This window comes from Hevea brasiliensis, chromosome 10, assembly GCF_030052815.1.
Source record: "Hevea brasiliensis isolate MT/VB/25A 57/8 chromosome 10, ASM3005281v1, whole genome shotgun sequence".
Classification (NCBI taxonomy): domain Eukaryota; kingdom Viridiplantae; phylum Streptophyta; class Magnoliopsida; order Malpighiales; family Euphorbiaceae; genus Hevea; species Hevea brasiliensis.
Genome location: NC_079502.1, coordinates 14,514,629 through 14,536,088, shown reverse-complemented (window position 1 = coordinate 14,536,088; position 21,460 = coordinate 14,514,629). Strand labels below are relative to the sequence as shown.

Sequence of the window (21,460 nt, the reverse complement as noted above, 5' to 3'; positions counted from 1 at the left end):
TAAATATTTTAGAGGAAATTAAACATTTGGTCCTAGCAATAACTAAAGAGTAATATAATATTCATTAATTTTTTTTTGAAAATAAACTTTTTTATTGACAAATTATCAGTAATCAAACACTAAAATTAATTATAATAAATGTGTTTAAAAATATTTTAGTAAATGGCTTTAGTTTATTTTTAAAATAAATGTGAGTTTTGATTTTACTATCACTGACGTTCTCAAAATAAAAATTAAAGAACATGAAAATAGATGATAATTATATTTTGTAATTAATATTTTTCTAATATTTAAATTTGAAAAATAAAATTAATTAAGGATTATATTTAAAAAATTAAATTATATAATAATTATATATTACAACTATTTAAAAAATAGAAAAAAATTTATTATTAATAAATTTAATTAAAAATTAATATTTGACATAAATGTAATGGAATTAAAATCTTATGTGATAGAAAAAATTATCATTAATAAATATAATTTAAAATTATCACTTCACATAAATATAATAAATTTAAAAATTTATGTGAAAACCTACCTCTTGATATGTAGATTTCCCTTCTTCTTTCTTTCTTTTCTTTGCCTTTTCATTCTCTCTAAGTTTCCAACGTTGCATACTCTTTCTTCCCACTGCATTCATAATCAAATATTTAAATGGATTGTTGCCACACAGAAAAAAAAAATATCGCTAGCAAACTATCAAATTAATATTTTATATTTTCTTTTGTTATTAAATATAATATAAACTGGTAAATGATTTTAATTTGGTCAACATGTGGTATTGATGTGGCCACTTATGACAAATATGACCTCATCATCACTAATCATTTAAATTAAGAAATACAAATTTTAATATTCAGAATTCATAATATAATAAATGAAAATAATCATTAAAACAGTAGCAATCCTCCTTTAAGCAACACAACATAAAATTAACAGGAATAGGATAAAGAGAGAAAAAGAGTGTAACTTCTCAAATTTTGTATTTTATGATATATTTCAATATATAAAAATTTTAGAAAATTTATTTAATTTTTTTTAAATTTAATTTTTGAATTTATAAATTTTTTATATTTTATTCTAATATATTTTAGTGTCTACGGATTTCTTACAATTTTATATAGAGATAGAGGTACTCATAAAAATTATAATTATTTAAACTTAAATTTGATTAATACTCAAATTTATCTTAAAATTCGATTAAAATCTATTCTTAAACTATTCAAATTCAATCATTATTATATGAAAAATGCCGAATCTATTTAATTTTATGTATTTTAATTAAAAATCTGTATACAAATTATTTTTATTAATAAATTATATTTGAAGAATTTAAAAATTCTATAAAATATGTTAATTTTATTTTATATAAAATAAAAAAATATAAAAATTTATAAATATTATTATAAAAAATATATTTTTTATATTTAATTAAATATTTATATAAATGAATTTGGATAACGAATACCCAACACGTAAAATCCGAACCTATTATAAGTATTAAATTTCAAATCCAATCTGCAACCTGACCATTGCCATCCCTAATCTCGCTCCTCAAAGCTTTCTGATTAATACGAATCAAATTATTTAAGTTTTGGACCTATAGACCTTTGTGGCAAAATTTTGGGCAAACCAACTTTCATATAAGAAATGCAAGATCATTATCATGTTCCTTACTTTGAAAACTTCAAAAAGAGACCAACTGGTACATTTTTCATTGTAAAAAATCTCAAAGACATGATTATGGTGACTTTGTGAACCCTTCCTATCATCTTTTTAATTAAATAAAAAATAAATACTCTTTATTTATCATGGTCTTCATATAGATATTTTCATTTTAGAGAAATTTCATTGATACCAATGATTATAAAATATTATATTTTAGTTATTAAAAGAAACAAGATAAGCTTTAAGGAAACTTTATTATAATATTGTCAGAAAGCATTCAGCTCCACAAGAAATAGTCTTACATTGACAAATCATCAGTAATTAAATACTAAATATAATTGCAGTTAATGTTTTGAAATTAAAAATTAAGGAATATAATAGTGGATGATAACTCTATTTACTAGTTATATATTATAATTGTTTAGGAAATACAAAAAAAAAAATTAATATTGACTTTTTTAAGAATAATTTAAAAATTAATGGATAGACATTATCTTTAATAATTAGACATGCTTAGAAAAAAAAATTTTAATTATTAATTTCTCATAAAAATTAAGTATCCCATGAAGTTTGATTCTAATTTAAAATAAATATTTTAAAGAAAATTAAACATTTAATCATGGCAATAACTACAGAGTAATATAATATTCATTGAATTCTTTTGAAATTAAATAATTTTTTTGACAAATTATCAGTAATTGAATACTAAATTTTATTGCAGTAAATGTGTTTAAAAATATTATAGTAAACGGCTGTAGTTTTCCTTTAAAATAAATATGAGTATTGATTTCATAATTATTGACGTTCTTAAAATAAAAATTAAGGAGCATGATAATATATGATAATTATATTTAGTAATTATTTTTTTTAATATTTAAATTTGAAAGATCAAATTAATTAAGGATTATATTTAAAAAAATTAAATTATATAATAATTATATATTATAATTGTTTAGAAAATAAAGAAAAAAGTATTATTATTAATAAATTTAATTAAAAATTAATATTTGACATAAATGTAATAGAATTAAAATGTGATAGGAAAAATTATCATTAATAAATACAATTTAAAATTTTCATTTTACATAAATATAATAAATTTAAAAATTTAAGTGAAATCCTACCTATTTGATACATGGATTTCCCTTCTTCTTTCTTTCTTTTCTTTGCCTTTTCCTTCACTCTAAGTTTCCAACGTTGTATACTCTTTCCCGCCGCTGCATTCATAACCAAATATTTAAATGGGTTGTCGCTGCACAGGAAAAAAACATAATATCGCTAACAAATTATCATATTAATATTTTATATTTTCTTTTATTATTAAATATAATATAAAATATGAACTCATCATCACTAATAATTTAAATTAAGAAATACAAATTTTAATATTAAGAATTCATAATATAATAAATGAAAATAATCATTAAAAACAATAGCAATCCTCCTTTAAGCAACACAACATAAAATGAACATAAATTGGATAAAGGGAGAAAAGAGTGTAACTTCTCAAATTTTTTATTTTATGATGTATTTCAATAAATAAAATTTTAAATTTTTTTTAAATTTAATTTTTTAACTTTATAATTTTTTTTTATATTTTATTCCAATATATTTTAGTGTCTACGGTTCCTTACAATTTTACATAAAGATAGGGGTACTCACAAAAATTATAATTAGCTAAACTCAAATTTGATTAATACTCAAATTTGTCTTAAAATTCAATTAAAATTTATTCTTAAACAACTCAAACTCTATCATTATTATCTGAAAAATATCGAATATAATTAATTTTATATATTTTAAATAAAAATCTATATTAAAATTATTTTTATTAATAGTTTATATTTTAAAATTTTAAAAATTCTATAAAATATGTTAATTTTATTTTATATAAAATAAAAATATAAAAATTTATAAATATTGTTATAAAAACATATATTTTATATTTAACTAAATATTTATATAAATAAATTTAAGTAATAAATACCCAACATATAAAATCCGAACTTATTACGAGTATTAAATTTTCAATTCAATCCGCAACCTATTTATATACTACCTAAACCTAACCATATTAGATCGGATTGGATGTCTGCAAAAACTTGACCATTGCAATCCCTAATCTCGCGCCCCAAAGCATTCTAATTAATACAAATCAAATGAATGAAGTTTTGGACCTATAAACCTTTGTGGCAAAATTTTGGGCAAACCAACTTTCATTTGGGAAATGCAAGGCCACTATCATTTTCCTTACATTGAAAACTTCAAAAAGAGACCATTTGGTACATTTTTCACCATAAAAGATCTCTAAGACGTATTCATAGCGAGTTTATGAACCCTTCCTATCATCTTTTTAATTAAATAAAAATAAACACTCTCTATTTATCATGATCTTCACGTAGATATCTTCATTTTAGAGAAATTTCATTGGTACCAATGATTATAAAATATTATATTTTAGTTATTAAAAAAAACAGGATAAGCTTTAAGGAAACTTTATTATAGTACAGTCAGAAAGCATTTAGCTCCACAGGAAACAGTAGTAGTAAGCCTTAGCACACTGGTAGCTATAGCCAACAAACGCAAAACTACTATATTATGAAGAACAATCAGCAGCACATCAGCAGAAGAACATCGAACTAGCAACATTCTTGTGCAACCTAGGCAGCTCTGGAACTGGACCCTGTCCTGAAGAGATTTCAAACAAATTATCCTCAAACTTCATAAACTGCCCCATCTGTCGTGCAGCAAGGTTAGCATAACGCAAAGGAGCCACTGCAGGAAATACAACAACAACATTGTTAAGGCACTAGGAATTATCTTGTTGAGTATTGAAATGTGCAGTAAAATTACCCGTTCTGATAGCGGTAGTACTCCTTTGGTTCCTGAAAAATAAGTAAATCCAATCAAATGATCATGAGGATGAAAAATTTTGCATTCAAATGATGGATGAGAAGGAATTCGAGCTTGAAAGCTTACACATAAGAAAGAGCATGGATAAGATTTTGCAACTCATCAGGAGAGAATCCAATCTCATCAAGCAAGATATGATAGTGTGCAGGCCTTGAAGTTCCCTATCATAATGCAGGAAAATAAAAATAATGCATACGAGTTTGATTCGTTATTAAGAAAACCGAGGTTATGCTCGCAGGTGTATCAGATCAAGCATCACTGTACGTGTGATAGAGAGAGGAGGCAGAATACTTACAGTTAGCGCACAAGTAAAAATCATAGTTTCTGGGATGCACAATCTCTGTATCTACAATGGTCCTATGAAATTTTTGTGGGGTATTGCATCATGAAAAACAAAGAAATGAAAAAACATAAAAATAAAACAACTCTGCAGACTAACTGACCAAAAGGAACATTTTCAGAGCTAATATCTTGAAATAGCTTAGTGTGGCGATCCTTCTGAGCAACAATTACTGTGAACTTGGGAACGTCTACCTCACTTTTAAAAAGATCCTGATAGGCCTGTAAAACAAGAAAGTTCATCAACTTGAAAATAACAACAATTGGAAAATTCATTTTATATCTCCCCTTATCAGCAGGTCCTACAGCAGCCCACAAACTTTACAATGGAGCAAAAAGAACAAGTACAGTATTACAATAGGCACAAATCTGTAGTAGAACCTTTAGGATTTGGTCCACTTCAATAGGCACAAATCTGTAGCAGAACCTTTAGGATTTGGTCCACTTCAACGTTCAAAACCTTACTGAACTGTGACTCAACCATTCCATTCCTGAAAGCATCAAACCGAAGTTCATCAACCAAAAGAATCCAGCAGTAGGAAAAAAGTATATATATTTAAATAAATCCCAAATATATCTTATCCACCATAATTAAGTTCTAATTGGCTGTTAATAATGCAAATAATTAAACAGTTTAAATAGTAAGAAAATGATAATTTTAACAAGTAGAATAATCTTGTTCGCACCCATTAATTGTGCTTATAGGTGCAACATTATAAAGCATATCAGTAGCAATCTCATGGATTAAAACACAGAAAACATCCAGATCTCATTGTTAAATGCGCAATCAAGAATGACAATTCTAAGCCTCATATTTACTTTCATCAGGTCCTTCAAAGAGAATTTTGAATGACAGGCACCGATTGAATATTGATAGGTGAGGTACTCTCAGGGCCACTACCAAGTGTTATTATACCACCAAGGCATTGCCCTGTGATGGAAAATAAACAAATTGGCATCAATCCATGTGTCACTCAAATTTTCTAGAACCTAGACATTTGGAAAATTTCCCAAAAAATAAACAAACTAGAAGTCAAAATATAATTAACATAATGCAGTGATACCTGAAAACAATAATGTGCTTTGGTTTGTTTCCATTGCTTGTATGGCAGAAGTCCTCTAGCAGCTTCCTGCAACAGTGAACAATTCCTCAACGCAGATGAGTGATAGAATCATGAAAACAACAATTCTTTGCAATGTTTATGTACAATATTGATTATGGGACTATCTGATGAATTTAAAGACAGTTTTGCTGTTACCAGAAACCATTATTTCAATGGATCCAAGGATATAAATAAGGCTTCAAAGGTTGATAAACTTAAAAATGTGATGGAAATCTATTTACTACATTACCTCATCATGCCATCATCCTTCCCATTAGCTAAAGGGTTGTATAGACCATCAATCATCTCCTCCTTAGGAGATTGAACTCTTACAGAAGCTCTATACCTTGAAATATGCGGCCAATATAGAGATCCGACAACCTGAAAATAGCAACATTATCAATACTGAGCATGAAAAAATTCATTAGAATTCAAATTTTACTGCAGCTACTGATGGTATATCTGATCGGCCAGCAGAGCCAAGAGACAGGCCCATGCCCAAAATCATTGTGGGAGTATCTTTTATGAGAGGTATTTGCATGGAATCCTCAATTGCCAACAGAGAATTAATTCCTCCAAGCTTTAATAAAAGACACAATTTTAACTCAATGTCTTATCTAAAGGGTAAACAAATAGAGATACTTCATCGTCCTATTTTCAAGAAATACCTTAGAATTGATCTTAAGAAGTACATTGGTAAGATACTGATCATTAATCGTAGATGGATAAATGCACTGTGTAACAATGCCAAAATCACTAAGACATTTCTTCTTCCATGGTCCTGGGAGTGCAATGGAACATATTTGCCAAGGAATTTCAATGAGTTACCCTAAGAAATGTCATACAGAGACATATGATTAATATACCATAAATGTCAGATTTCTTCTCTGGCAAGACGCACTAACTCCTGTTATACCTCCTCCGACATCAGTGAAGTTCTTTGGATCGTCATGAAAGAATGTCTGCCTTAACAGAAGGCACCCGCTTTGCCTGTTCTTCAAGATGGTATCCAGCACTTTTAAAGCATCTCGAGTATTATTATTTGTCTCATTTCCTTGGAGAGACAAAGCAAAGGAATTTAAAGGGATTTTCGCAGCATAAACTATTTCCACTTCAAAAGTCTCTGACCGCAAACGACGTTTAGGCCTCTTACTAGTTGCCGCAAAGCTACGACCACCATCAGGGTTGCAACTTCCATTATCATGCAAAGACAGTTTAATTCAACACAAGTTAATTCCAGCATAAAATACTCCAACACACAAATCATAGAAGTGGATAGAAAATTCACATACCGTTTTGCAATTGATTCCTCAGGAACAACAGTGAACTCCATCCAGGACTGTGGCAGACGAACCAATGAATAGAGGGTTTTCTCACCATCACATGCGAAGCTTTTACCAGCTAGTTCACATGAGTACGTCTGGCAAAGCCTATCAATTATTTTTCGCTTTTCATCAACAACTCTGTTATCTTCAGCAGTAATAGAAACCTGCAACATTGTAAGGCATAAGGCATATATATATATATATATATATATATATATATACCAGAAATAAAGCAGACTATTGATACGGTGTGTCCGCAAGTGCACGGGTCACAGTAGTATAGTTTTAAAAAATGATATCGATCCCACAGGGAATTGTGCTTAAATTGGAAATAAAAGTATAAGCTAATTAGAATGACAAAAATTAAAGATGTAAAATGAAATTTGGAATTAAAATTGGTATTTGAGGAATTAAAACTAAATCAAACAATTAACTAAAATTAATTAAACTAGATTACCAAAAATTAATTTGAAATTTCTATTTATGAAATTTGAGAGGAATTAAATCTAAATTCAATAAAAAATAAAGTGATTCTAGAGATTGGATTTTTCAATATTGTTTCTATGTGGTTTATCCCTAATTTAGCCAAACACATGAGAATTGCAATTTTGAGGGAAATCAATTCTTAAATTTTTGAAACCTTTTTCAAGCATCTCAAAGTTGGTTTTCATTAAATCAAACCATGTTTTCACGGTATTTCAAATCTAACAAAAACCCATTTAAAGCTCTAATTGATTTTTGGAAAGTTCCCCTTAATCCTCTTAGCTTATCTCTAATACTAAGAAAATAAAGTTTATTGCAAGATTATCTATCCCTAATATTCACTTTTCAGTCCATCTATTAAGGATTAAAGCATAACTTAATGAGGGCCCATTCATCAAGCAAGGCAACAAGCTCACAAGCAATAAATCAAAATGTAACAAATCCCATTTAAATGGCTAAATCAGTTCAAAACCACAATACAAATCAATATTTACAAACCCATCTCTAGAATCTCAATCAACTACTCACTATTCATAGTTTTAAGACAAACCCAAATGTATAAATGAAGAAATAATGAAAATGTAAGCTAAGGGGTAGAAAAACCCAGAAAAATGCAGAAGGATCTGCTGCAGAAAAGTGCAGAAACGTGATCCTTGCTGCTGCTGGAAAAATGCAGAACGAGCTCCTCTCTTTCTCTCTTTCTATCCTTCCAAAAATGCCTCCCTTGCTCTCTATGGAAAGAAAATGATAAATGAGACTTTATATAGGCTAAGGGTCTGCCCTAGAATGGGTAAAAAGGGGGAAGTTTCCAGAGAAAGTGAGGTAAAAAGCCAGAGTAACGGAAATGCCACGTCAACCATTTCCAGTAAAAATGACATAAGCCGAGTCAGTTGTGTCGTGGGTTGTGTCGTGGGTTATGTAGCTCTCGGCCTGAATATCTGACGATCGACACAACCTGCGACATAAGCTAATTCGGTTGTGCTGCAGGTTGTGTCGCTCTCGGCCATTTTTTTACTCAACTTCAAAATTTTTGCAATTCGACTTTAATCTCCTCCAAATGGCTACTCTGATCAAAATACATCAAATTTCTGCAAATTTAACCTACAAAACAAATAAATTCCAAAAATTAAACTAAGAAAAGTGAAAATTGCAAAATTGACTAAATATATACTAATATCTATAATAATGGCTATGAACAAGGGTAAATTATGTGCAAAAATTACATCTAAATGATGATCTAAAATGCATGCATCAAATTCTCCCATACTCAAACTCTTGCTTGTCCTCAAGCAAAATTTCATTAAAACTCATTTGGAAGGGAATAGAATCAGTCTTTGAAAACACAAAAATCACTAATCCAAACCACCAACTTACCTCTAGCCACCAACATTCCAAGTTCCCACCAGCAAAAGCACAAAGAATGAAGCAAGCACTCTCAACAATTACAGAATAGCTAAGAATTAACCAATCAACCAAAGCAACAAATACCAATTAGCTACAAGAGTCAATTGTGCCAAAACAAACCTATATGAAATAGATAGCCAATATGTCTCAAATAGATGGTGAGTAATGTATGGAAGATTATATTGCCAAACCCATATGCAAGCATAAAAGATCTAACTCTACTAATGTAACAAGCATTTTTCAAAGAATCATTAGGTCTTTTTAAGGGTTATAATGGGGTCAAATAGGGTAAGATTGTGGTTAACAAAGAAAGGGAATAAGGTAAACAAAATATGAGAATAATATTAACCATGAAACTCAAAGTGCATCCATTTTTTTTTCTCTTTTTTCTTCTTTTTTTTTATTTTTATTTTTATAATAGTAATTTTTTTATCAAGATGAAAGAAATTCACAATGAATCTTAAGTGCTAACACAATAAAGGGACTACTTTTATAATATATTTTTTTATTTTGTATGTGTCCCTATTTCACTTCACACCCGAAATTACCTTTGGGATATTTTTGTGACTATTTTTTTTTATCAACTTTTCACAATTACTCTAGCACTTTTCAAGATGTTTCAATCCTCCAAGTTTTTTTTTTTTTTTTTTTTTATTTATAAATTTTATGCACTTAATTGCTAAAATATTATTCTCATAAATAGGTGGTAGTGTTTTGGTTTAATGGCTAGGTAAATGATTTGGGTTCCAAAGAAATTAGGGAATTAAGGTTCAAGGGGGTTTGCAAGGGTTAAAATGAGATTAAGGTAGGTTAAGGCTAAATGCGAGGTTTAAAATATGAAGGAATGCCTAAATCATATTCTTATCAAATGCAAGTTAAAAATTTCGCTTTGAAAGATCTAAGATGCTTGTTCTAGGAATGGTGAGACGACAATGACCATTTTCTTCCTTAAAGGCTTATCCAGACACTCAAAACTCAAAATAACTAATCAGAATCTGCATACCTAGATGAATGTATTAATTTTCAGCTATTAAGTAAGAGAAAGAATAATGCTTAAGACTTTGTACCCAGCTGGAACTTTCATTCCACTAACCATCTAAAGGCAAGTTGGATTGCTTGAATAAGTGGCTTATGGAATTCAAAGACTGGTTTAAAAATTCAAAAATTTTAAATGAATGAATAAAATGCATGAGTGTATAAATGTATAGTCAACCTATATGCAACTAAGTATGCATAACTAAGTATATGAAGCTATATGCAGTGTATATACGTGAATATATACAAGTATGAAGTAATGAATGAGTATGTCACTATATGCAAATGAAAAAGGAAAAAATAATTTTTGCAAAAAATTTACCCTCTCCCCCATACTCAGAATGAACATTGTCCTCAATGTTAAAAGAATGCAAGGAATGGGATAATTTGGCTATATGTGCAGAAAATGGGTGGCTCATATGTGCATAAAGAATTATTACCCTGTTGCATAAGCGATAGCACAACTTGTGTTGAAAGTGACACAAGCTGAGATGAGAATTGTTACCTCATTGAAGTGCAGCCAATTTAATTAAATAAAATTTGGGCAGCTGCTGCACTCATTGCAAAAGAAACAGTGCAATGGAATCCATTAAATCAATTAAACTCAAAAACTTGAAATAGGGAAGTTAAGCGCAAAAATATAATCATCAAGTGTAAATTCCGAAGGAGCATATCAAAGCAGGTGAGCAATGTACTAAAGATATAAAAGAAAAATGTATGTTATGAGGAACTAAAAAAAAAAAAAAACTGAATCAGTAAATGGTTCAAGTAAAAGAAAAACAACACAAGCAAAATATTAACTAAACAAGTTCAAAATACTAATTAATTAAGCAACTAAAATAAAGACATGAAATGTAAATGGAGAATAAAAGCTGGTCAGTCAGGTATGAGAAGTCCTTTGCCCTTGCCATCTTGTGGAGGTGGTGGTGCTTGTGGTGGCTGCTGTGGAGAGATGATGCTCAAAATCAGTGCCTGGTTTGTTTCGATCTTCTCCAGCTTAGCTCGCATGACTTTCAACTCGTCTTGCATTTCAGCACTTCTATCCAAATATATGTCAGCTAAATCTCATAGTGTCTGAAAAGAGACATCCGTCATTTGCCGAAAAGAATAGATTTTATCACTGAGATTCTCCATGAATGTCAACAGAGTTGCTATGGATGGTCCAGAAGCTGTTGATGAAGCAAGTTGAGCAGCTGGTGGAGCTCAGCTTGAAGGTTGTGTAAAAGGCTACTCAAATGGTCGCTCAGATGCTGAGGAAGAGCTAATTGCAGTGGGAGAACCAGGTGGTGGTTCTGTTAGTGCAGGAATCTCATACAGCTTGGTAGCCTCATTTTTGATACAAAATTTTTGGTTGGCCAAATGAGGTCCATCCAAAAATAACAAACCCGTTGGAAGAGCAGGACACTTGTGCATTTGAGGATTAAAGCCAAAATAATGGGAAATGGGTGTGACCAATCCTCCAAAGACAATGTTACCAGTACCCCTAGTGGTCTGGCGGATCACATGGCGGCAGAAATAATAACTGAGGAAGCTTTTTGCAGTTTTGCACACCACAAAAAGAATAGATCATACTGTGACATTGTGCCAACACTAGATCCTCTGCCTAAAATTGTATTTGCAATTAGTCGCTGAAGCAATCTCAAGGCATGATTCTCAATCTTGGAGGCCTTACTGTGTCCCGGTTTGAAGGTACCTCCTGAAGGTGCAATTTGCTCCCAAAATTCATACGCATTATAGTCCCATTGGCTAGTAGGTATTTTGAACAGACCATCAGGTGGAAAGCCAAATATATGGTGAAAATTATCCATAGACAGCACCCTATCTTGACCAAGGCATCTAAATTTGATTGTCAAGTCATTATCCAATGCAATTTTATGCTCATTAGTGGACAGGGAGGCCATAAATTCCTGCACTAAAATGGGGTAAACCAGTTCCTGTTTATGTGCAAATCGCACCCAACCTAAAGCATCTAACAGAGTCTGCATTTCATCATATATCTTCAAGGATTTAAGTGTAGACACATCCAAATACCGAGTTTGAACCATTTGTCGAGCTACAACTCTTGCCTTATTTTTCTTCATGTCGGCAGTAGGTAATACCCAGTGTGTCGCAGTAGGCAAAGATGAAGGGAATGCAAAGTTACCTTTAGATGTACCGGGGCACTTGACCGCCGACTTCGGAATGCCACGTCGGACAACAGGTGCGGCCGGCATTGGGGGCGGAATTGGGGGTTGTTGTGTGGTCAGTTCGGGTCGCTTCCTCTTGACGTCGCCCATTGATTTGTGTGGTTTAATGCTTTTCTCCTTTTTCTTCTTGAATGTGGCGATCGGAGTGTCACCAGAATGGGCCGGCGATGGTCGGCGTGCATGGGCGGGGTGCCTTGGGGCTGCGGCGACTGTGAGGAGTGGGGGGTGAGTTTTCGAAGGATAATGGGGATTCGGACATGGCGAAATGGAGGGGCGTGATCGGAAAAGGAGAAATATGGGAAGAATGGTGGGTGGTGGAGGCAACGGTGAAGATGAAGGTTACGGCGGGATGGGAGGGTTGTGTCGGGGGTGATGTCGAGAAGAAGAGGAAGGTAATGTGTTATTGGGTTAGGGGCTTTAGGTTTTGCGTTGTGGGCTTGGGTGTAGGCTTTGGGTTTTAGTCGGTTGGTTTTTAGGTTTAATTTCGGGCTTGGGCTTATGGGGTACGTTTTTGGGGCTTTGGATTCGCTGCTAGCCCATTCTGGTGAAGGAAGGTTTTATCCTGCAAAACAAACAGGCGACACAAGTTAGAACATAAGGATAGGGGGGTTGTGTCGGAAGTTGTGCAACAATCTGCCCAAAAATGTGCCCAGCGAACATAAGCGGTGACACAAGCAAACCCGGTTATGTCGCAGGTTGTGCAACCTGCTGCCCAATTTGACCAAATTTCACAGCACCTAAAAAAATTGAAACAAATTAGATTTCAAATGATTAAACCTTCATAACATGAATTCTAATTGTTCAACTTGTTATGTTCATCAAATACTCATTAAAAATAATTTTTCAAAACACCAATTTATACATCCATATTCAAATAATTTTCTTGTTAAACCAAGATGACAAGGTTTGGGAAAATTTTCTCTTAAAATTAACAAAAAGGGCAATGAATCCAGCAAGATCCACCAGCAAATACTCAACAAAAGAAAGATAAAAATTATAAGTAAACAAATTTGAAACTAAAATTTAAAGCTAAAAATTTAAAGCTAACACTAAAATAAATTTTTTATGCTCATTTGCTTGCAATGCATTGCATCCCATCTGCACAAGGAAAGTAGAACAATGTTAAACTCTGAATAAGGAGTATGGAAAAACTTAAAACAAATATTTATGAAAGAAATAAAGAATCAATGAAAAATTGTGAGTTATGCACAAAAATGCTAAGTTTAGGTCTTTAGCTTGACCATACTCAATCAAATTTTCATGGAGAATGAGAGAGATAGCAAGTTGCTATCTTCTCAATTGGCTCACCAACTGAATAGTGCCTCAACCTTTGCCCATTTACCTTGAAATTACCAGATTTTTCACCAAAAATTTCCACAACACCATGAGGTAAAACTTTCACAATTTTGAATGGACCGGACCACCTTGATTTTAATTTTCCTGGAAAAAATTTCAACCTTGAATTGAATAAGAGAACCAAATCTCCTTCTTTAAAGTCCTTTTTCTTGATATGCTTATCATGCCATTTTTTAGTTCTTTCTTTATAGATCCTAGCATTTTCATAAGCATCAAGTCTCAATTCTTCTAATTCATTAAGTTGCAAAAGTCTTCTGTGTCCAGCAGCTTGTAAATCAAAATTGATTGCTCTAATGGCCCAATAAGCTTTGTGTTCTAACTCTACGGGCAAATGGCATGATTTCCCAAAAACTAACCTATAAGGTGTAGTTCCTATGGGGGTTTTAAATGCTGTTCTATATGCCCAAAGAGTGTCATCTAATTTAAGGGACCAATCTTTTCTAGACTTATTGACAGTTTTCTCCAAGATTTGCTTGATTTCTCTATTTGTGATTTCTACTTGGCCATTTGTTTGAGGGTGATAGGGTGTGGCAATCCTATGCTTTACCCCATATTTTCTCATCAATTTTTCAAATTGGTGGTTGCAAAAATGGCTACCACCATCACTGATTATGGCACGTGGGGCACCAAACCTGGTCAAAATAAATTTTTTCAGAAATTTCACCACAACTTTTGCATCATTGGTAGGTGTAGCAATAGCTTCTACCCATTTAGATACATAGTCCACCCCTACCAAGATATATTTATTTCCATAAGAAGATGGAAATGGCCCCATGAAATCAATTCCCCACACATCAAATAATTCAACTTCTAATATGGACTGTTGGGGCATCTCATCTCTCTTGGAAATGTTGCCTACCCTTTGGCACCTATCACATTTGCTTACAAAGTCTCTCACATGTTTAAACATATTAGGCCAATAGAAACCTGATGTCAAGACTTTTTCAACAGTTTTTGAGACACTAAAATGACCACCATATTCAGAGGAATGACAATGGTAAATAACATCATTTATTTCTTCCTCTGGTATACATCTCCTAATTATTCCATCATTACATCTTCTAAACAAAAGAGGTTCTTCCCAAGAATAAAATTTAACATCATGCAAGAATCTTTTCTTTTGCTGCCAAGATAAATCAGGTGGCAAGACACCACAAGACAAGAAATTCACAATATCAGCAAACCATGGAAGTGCAGAATTCAACACATACAACTGCTCATTCATGAAAAACTCATCAATTGGCACAATTTCATCATCTTTATTTTCAGTTTTTATCCTAGAAAGGTGATCAGCCACCACATTCTCAACACCCTTTTTATCACTTATTTCCAAATCAAATTCTTGAAGTAACAAAATCCATCTAATCAACCTAGATTTAGCTTCTTTCTTGCTCATTAAATACCTTATTGCTGCATGATCAGTGAAAGCTATTACCTTTGAGTTGACCAAATAAGAACGAAATTTATTGAGTGCAAATACTACCGCAAGGAACTCCTTTTCAGTTGTGGCATAATTAACTTGAGCTTCATCAAGGGTTCAACTTGCATAGTAAATGGCATAAGGTTTTCTATCTTTTCGCTGGCTAAGGACAGCTCCAACAGCAAACTCGCTTGCATCACACATGATTTCGAATGGCAAAGTCCAATCCGGGGGTTGCATGATAGGAGCTGTTGTTAAGGCCATCTTCAACCTGCAAAAAGCAACCATACAATCTTGATTAAAATCAAATTTAACATCATGATTCAAAAGATTTGTTAAGGGTTTAGCAAGTTTAGAAAAATCCTGAATAAATCGCCGGTAAAACCCGGCATGTCCAAGGAAACTCCGCACTCCTTTGACAATGGTTGGAGGTGGCATTTTTTCAATAATTTCTATTTTTAGCTCTATCCACTTCAATTCCCCTATTTGAGATCAAATGCCCTAAAACGATCCCCTCTTGGACCATAAAGTGGCATTTCTCCCAATTCAACACTAGATCATTATCAGCACATCTCTGCAAGATTTTAGATAAATTAGTCAAGCATGAATCAAAATTAGTGCCATATACTGAAAAGTTATCCATGAAGACCTCCATAATTTCTTCAATAAAATCAGAAAAAATGGCCATCATGCACCTTTGAAATGTGCCCAGTGCATTACACAATCCGAATGGCATCCTTCGATATGCAAAGGTGCCATAGGGACAGGTAAAGGTAGTTTTTTCTTGGTCATCAGGATGTATTGGAATTTGAAAGAAACCAGAATATCCATCTAAGTAACAAAAGAATGAATGCTTGGCTAATCTTTCTAACATTTGATCCATAAAAGGAAGGGGAAAATGGTCTTTTCTTGTAGCATTGTTCAACTTCCTATAGTCTATGCACATTCTCCAACCTGTAGTGGGTATCAATTCATTTTTAACAACTGTCACCCCACCTTTTTTTGGTACAACATGCACAGGACTAACCCACTCACTGTCAGAAATAGGGTAAATAATTCCAGCAGCTAGTAATTTTAGGATTTCCTTTTTCACAACATCCTTCATTGTAGGATTCAATCTTCTTTGGTGTTCAATGGAAGGTTTACTATTTGGCTCAAGGAAAATCCTATGCATACAAACTGTTGGACTAATTCCCTTTATATCATCAATTGCATAACCCAAAACTCTTCTATATTCTCTCAAAACTCTCAACAATTTTTCATTCTCAATATCAGTCAAAGATGCATTAATTATGACAGGATATGTTCCATTGGGTCCAAGAAAAGCATACCTGAGGTTGGAAGGAAGAGATTTAAGATCTACCTTTGGGGCATCCTCTACCTTTAATGATGGTGGTTTGATCTCCAAAGTTTGCACTTCCTCAAGTTGAAAATTTGTGGCTTCAGGATGTGGTGGAGAGCTCTCCAAGTGTTGTGCAAAAGCAGCTATGTTGTGATTGTCATCATCAATGCTCCCACCATGGATTAAGCAATTTTCAAGAGGGTCTTGTGGATAGCTTTTTCTGAAATGCTCTTGAACAATCTCATCAATAATGTCTACCCGCAAACAAGACTCAACTTCTTCATGTTTCCTTTTCATGGCAGGATTGATGTTGAATATCATTTGATCATCTCCCACTCTAAGCGTCAATTTCTCATCCTTTACATCAATTAATGCACCAACTGTTGCCAAAAAGGGTCTTCCCAATAAGATAGGAACTTTTGTGTCTTCTTCCATATCTAAAATGACAAAGTCCACCGGAATGTAGAATTTCCCAACCTTGATAGGCACATTTTCAAGAATGCCTTCTGGATACTTAATTGAACGGTCAGCCAATGAAAGATACATGTTTGTGGGCTTCAAATCTCCCATATTCAACTTCTCATATATTGAAAGAGGCATTAGGCTGACACTAGCTCCAAGGTCACATAAGGCATTTGCCACACAATTATCACCAATATGACAAGGAATGGAAAACACACCCGGATCTTTGAGTTTGGGAGGTAACTTCTTTTGAATTATAGCACTACATTGCTCTCCCAAGTTGATGGTGTCATAATCTTCTAGCCTTCTCTTGTTGGAAAGAATCTCCTTCAAAAACTTGGCATAACTTGGCATTTGGGATAGTGCCTCAGTGAATGGCACATTGATATACAACTTCTTTAGCACTTCAAGGAATTTGCCAAATTGTTTGTCTAGCTTGTGCTTGATAAATCTTTGAGGGTAGGGAAGGGTGGGCTTGTAAGGTTCAAGTGGGATGTATGGTTTCTCTCCCTCATCTTGCTCACTTTTCCTTTCTTCTTCTTTTTCATTTTTCTTGCTCTCAATTGAATTTTCTTCTTTTGTGCTCTCTTTTTCTTCTCTTTTATTTTCACTCTCTTGACCAACTTTCTTACCACTTCTCAAGGTCACAACCTTACATTGTTCATGAGGGTTTTGTGGTTGGCTAGGTAGTTTACCATAGGTTTTGCTTCCCGATGAGCTTGCTTGTTGAGCCAATTGAGTCTCCAACATGTGGTTGTGGACTTGTAATTGATCCATAGTTTGTCTCATGTGTTGCATTTCTTCCTCCAATTTACTATTCATCTTGCTTTGTTTAGCAAAAAATTTCTCCATCATGCTTTCCAAGGTTGGCTTCGGTTTATGAGGTGGAAGGGATTGTTGTGCTTTTGCTTGATATCCAGGTTGTGGCTGCTTTGTGGGCTGAAATTGAGGCTGAAATTGAGGCCTATTTTGCTGCACATACTGCTGGTTATGAGCATAATTTGAGCTTTGGCCTTGTTGAGCAAAAGTTGCTTGTGGTCTCCATGTTGAGTTGTTCACATTAGAGTAAGAATTTCCCATAGGTTTCTGTTGATAACCTCCTGCATAAGCAGCTTGTTCTTGCAAATAATCATCACCATAAGAGTAATCAACTCCACAACTTTGAGTTCCATCTGTGAAGGCAACTTGTTGCATAGTTGTAGGAGTTGAGGTTGTTGCCTTTGTGCAAAAATCACTAAGAAGCTGAGTCAACTGATCAAATCTTGCATTCATGTAGCTAACTGAGTCAAGTTCATAAATCCTAGCCTTCTTTGGCTCAAGTGCTCTAGGATTTCCCCATAAATGGGTATTATGAGCAATCTTCTCTAATATATCATAGCATTCTTCACTTGTCATTCTCATGAAATCTCCTCCTGCTTGTGAATCAATTATGTTTCTTATGGCTGGAGTAACTCTGGTGTAGAAATTCTGAACAATCATCCATTTGGGTATCTCATGATGAGGACATTGCCTTTCAAACTCCTTAAATCTCATCCAAGATTCATACAAAGTTTCGTCATCTCTTGGTTTAAAAGCTACCATCAAATTCCTCAAATGAGTAGTCTTCCCAGGTGGGAAAAACTGAGATAGAAAGGCTTGAGATAGCTGCTCCCAAGTAGCTATAATAGCTTGTGGAAGTGAGTCATACCACTCCAATGCTGAATCCCGAAGAGAAAATGGAAATAACGTGAGCCGAATCACTTCATCTGAAACTCCAGGCTGCCTTTGTGTGCCACATATCATCAAAAATTTCTTCAAATGAGAATGAGGATTTTCAAGTGGGCTACCTCCAAATTGTGAATTCTGAACCATTTGAATGAGACCAGTCTTTAACTCAAATTGATTAGCTCCAATGATAGGTCTGTTATCTCTCACATCTGCACATCTAGGAAAAGCATAATCCAACATGGATCTTCTTTGAGGATCATTTTGATTAACCACTTCATTTTGCCCGTTTTGCTCATTTCTTCCATTGTTTCCACAAATAGCTCTATTTTGATTCTCCATATTTTTAATTGTCTCCTCTTGCTCAAATCTTTGTTATTCTTCTTTTTCTGCTTCCTTTCTTCTCTTGTATTCTTTTTTGTTAGCTCGGTAGAATTTTTCAATTTCTGGGTTGAACAACAATTCAGTGTCACTTGTGCTTTTCGATCGTCTCATAAACAAGAAAAGTACCTGAAAAACACAAGGAACAATAGTGAAAATAAAAGAAAATAAAAATTCTAATTAGCTTAAAACAATTAAAATCCAACTTAAAAACAAACAATTCCCCGGCAACGGCGCCAAAAACTTGATACGGTGTGTCCGCAAGTGCACGGGTCACAGTAGTATAGTTTTAAAAAATGATATCGATCCCACAGGGAATTGTGCTTAAATTGGAAATAAAAGTATAAGCTAATTAGAATGACAAAAATTAAAGATGTAAAATGAAATTTGGAATTAAAATTGGTATTTGAGGAATTAAAACTAAATCAAACAATTAACTAAAATTAATTAAACTAGATTACCAAAAATTAATTTGAAATTTCTATTTATGAAATTTGAGAGGAATTAAATCTAAATTCAATAAAAAAATAAAGTGATTCTAGAGATTGGATTTTTCAATATTGTTTGCATGTAGTTTATCCCTAATTTAGCCAAGCACATGAGAATTGCAATTTTGAGGGAAATCAATTCTTAAATTTTTGAAACCTTTTTCAAGCATCTCAAAGTTGGTTTTCATTAAATCAAACCCTGTTTTCACGGTATTTCAAATCTAACAAAAACCCATTTAAAGCTCTAATTGATTTTTGGAAAGTTCCCCTTAATCCTCTTAGCTTATCTCTAACACCAAGAAAATAAAGTTTATTGCAAGATTATCTATCCCTAATATTCACTTTTCAGTCCATCTATTAAGGATTAAAGCTTAACTTAATGAGGGCCCAATCATCAAACAAGGCAACAAGCTCACAAGCAATAAATCAAAATGTAACAAATCCCATTTAAATGGCTAAATCAGTTCAAAACCACAATATAAATCAATATTTACAAACCCATCTCTAGAATCTCAATCAACTACTCACTATTCATAGTTTTAAGACAAACCCAAATGTATAAATAAAGAAATAATGGAAATATAAGCTAAGGGGTAGAAAAACCCAGAAAAATGCAGAAGGATCTATTGCAGAAAAGTGCAAAAACGTGATCCTTGCTGCTGCTAGAAAAATGCAGAACGAGCTCCTCGCTTTCTCTCTTTCTATCCTTCCAAAAATGCCTCCCTTACTCTCTATGGAAAGAAAATGATAAATGAGACTTTATATAGGCTAAGGGTCTACCCTAGAATGGGTAAAAAAGGGGAAGGTTCCAGAGAAAGTGAGGTAAAAAGCCAGAGTAACGGAAATGCCACGTCAACCATTTCCAGTAAAAATGACATAAGCCGAGTCAGTTGTGTCGTGGGTTGTGTAGCTCTCGGCCTGAATATCTGACGATCAACACAACCTGCGACATAAGCTAATTCGGTTGTGCTGCAGGTTGTGTCGCTCTCGGCCATTTTTTTACTCAACTTCAAAATTTTTGCAATTCGACTTTAATCTCCTCCAAATGGCTACTCTGATCAAAATACATCAAATTTCTCCAAATTTAACCTACAAAACAAATAAATTCCAAAAATTAAACTAAGAAAAGTGAAAATTGCAAAATTGACTAAATATATACTAATATCTATAATAATGGCTATGAACAAGGGTAAATTATGTGCAAAAATTACATCTAAATGATGATCTAAAATGCATGCATCAACTATAAGCAGAAAACCACTGGGTGAACATACACTATACTGGTAAAACACGACATCTGTGACATTGACAGAAACTTTGAAGTGGTTGCTGAGCAATGGTATGGGATGCCCGCTACTTCCAAACCCGGGCCTGGCTATGATAGAGCGTTTGGTTGGTTTTGGACAGGATCCACCAGCGTCTTCCATCTTGCAATCAAAACAGAAACGATCATCTCATAAGTGACTTATCAGCTTCACAAAATATAGATGGATTCATACCAAAAATGCTTGTTATTACAAAAATGGAAACTTAGATTGACACAGAAAAACAACCAAAATCAGCGCATCAGAAACCAAATAAGAAAAAAATAGACGCTAAACAAAAGACTATCAAAGACTCATTCAAGCAGAAAGCTAGAAAGCAAAAATAATACTAGGGAATGGATGATTATTTACTGAGAGTGAAGGCAGTGTGTATTTAGCTTCTCTGGTCTTCAGTGGTCACCAAGAGCGTGAAGACAATGGAGGAAAGAAGAATACAGAGCGTGCTGTGTTTAAGAAATTGCCTGCATTTATAGATACGTTGCGGGCGATTCACTGGCCATTCATGCATACTTTCCGTTAAAAA

At 33.1% G+C, this 21,460-nt stretch overlaps 1 protein-coding gene and 1 non-coding gene across 2 annotated transcripts; one reads left to right on the top strand and one right to left on the bottom strand.

The window, feature by feature from the left end:
* Nucleotides 1–4,217: 4,217 nt before the first annotated feature.
* LOC131168962 (protein argonaute 16-like) lies at nt 4,218–21,039 on the bottom strand. Its single transcript, XM_058128544.1, has 13 exons — nt 20,887–21,039; nt 7,319–7,515; nt 6,928–7,217; nt 6,695–6,807; nt 6,469–6,606; nt 6,277–6,407; nt 5,988–6,053; nt 5,351–5,414; nt 5,024–5,145; nt 4,869–4,941; nt 4,651–4,745; nt 4,525–4,556; nt 4,218–4,446 (listed from the first exon to the last, which is right to left on the bottom strand). The coding sequence occupies exons 1-13, from the start codon at nt 21,037–21,039 to the stop codon at nt 4,292–4,294; spliced, it is 1,629 nt and encodes a 542-aa protein (XP_057984527.1). The 3' UTR covers nt 4,218–4,291.
* On the top strand, nt 18,529–18,634 carry LOC131170086 (small nucleolar RNA R71). Its single transcript, XR_009141029.1, has one exon. It is a non-coding gene; the product is annotated as a small nucleolar RNA R71 (small nucleolar RNA).
* Nucleotides 21,040–21,460: the final 421 nt, after the last annotated feature.

Excerpts from the sequence above, each read along its gene's own strand:
- LOC131168962 (XM_058128544.1), bottom strand. The coding sequence starts at position 21,039 with ATGGAAGACGCTGGTGGATCCTGTCCAAAACCAACCAAACGCTCTATC. Across the intron at positions 7,218-7,318 it reads GAGGAATCAATTGCAAAACG|TTGCAACCCTGATGGTGGTC; the intron begins GTATGTGAATTT and ends TGATAATGGAAG. Across the intron at positions 6,408-6,468 it reads ATATACCATCAGTAGCTGCA|GTTGTCGGATCTCTATATTG; the intron begins GTAAAATTTGAA and ends TGCTATTTTCAG.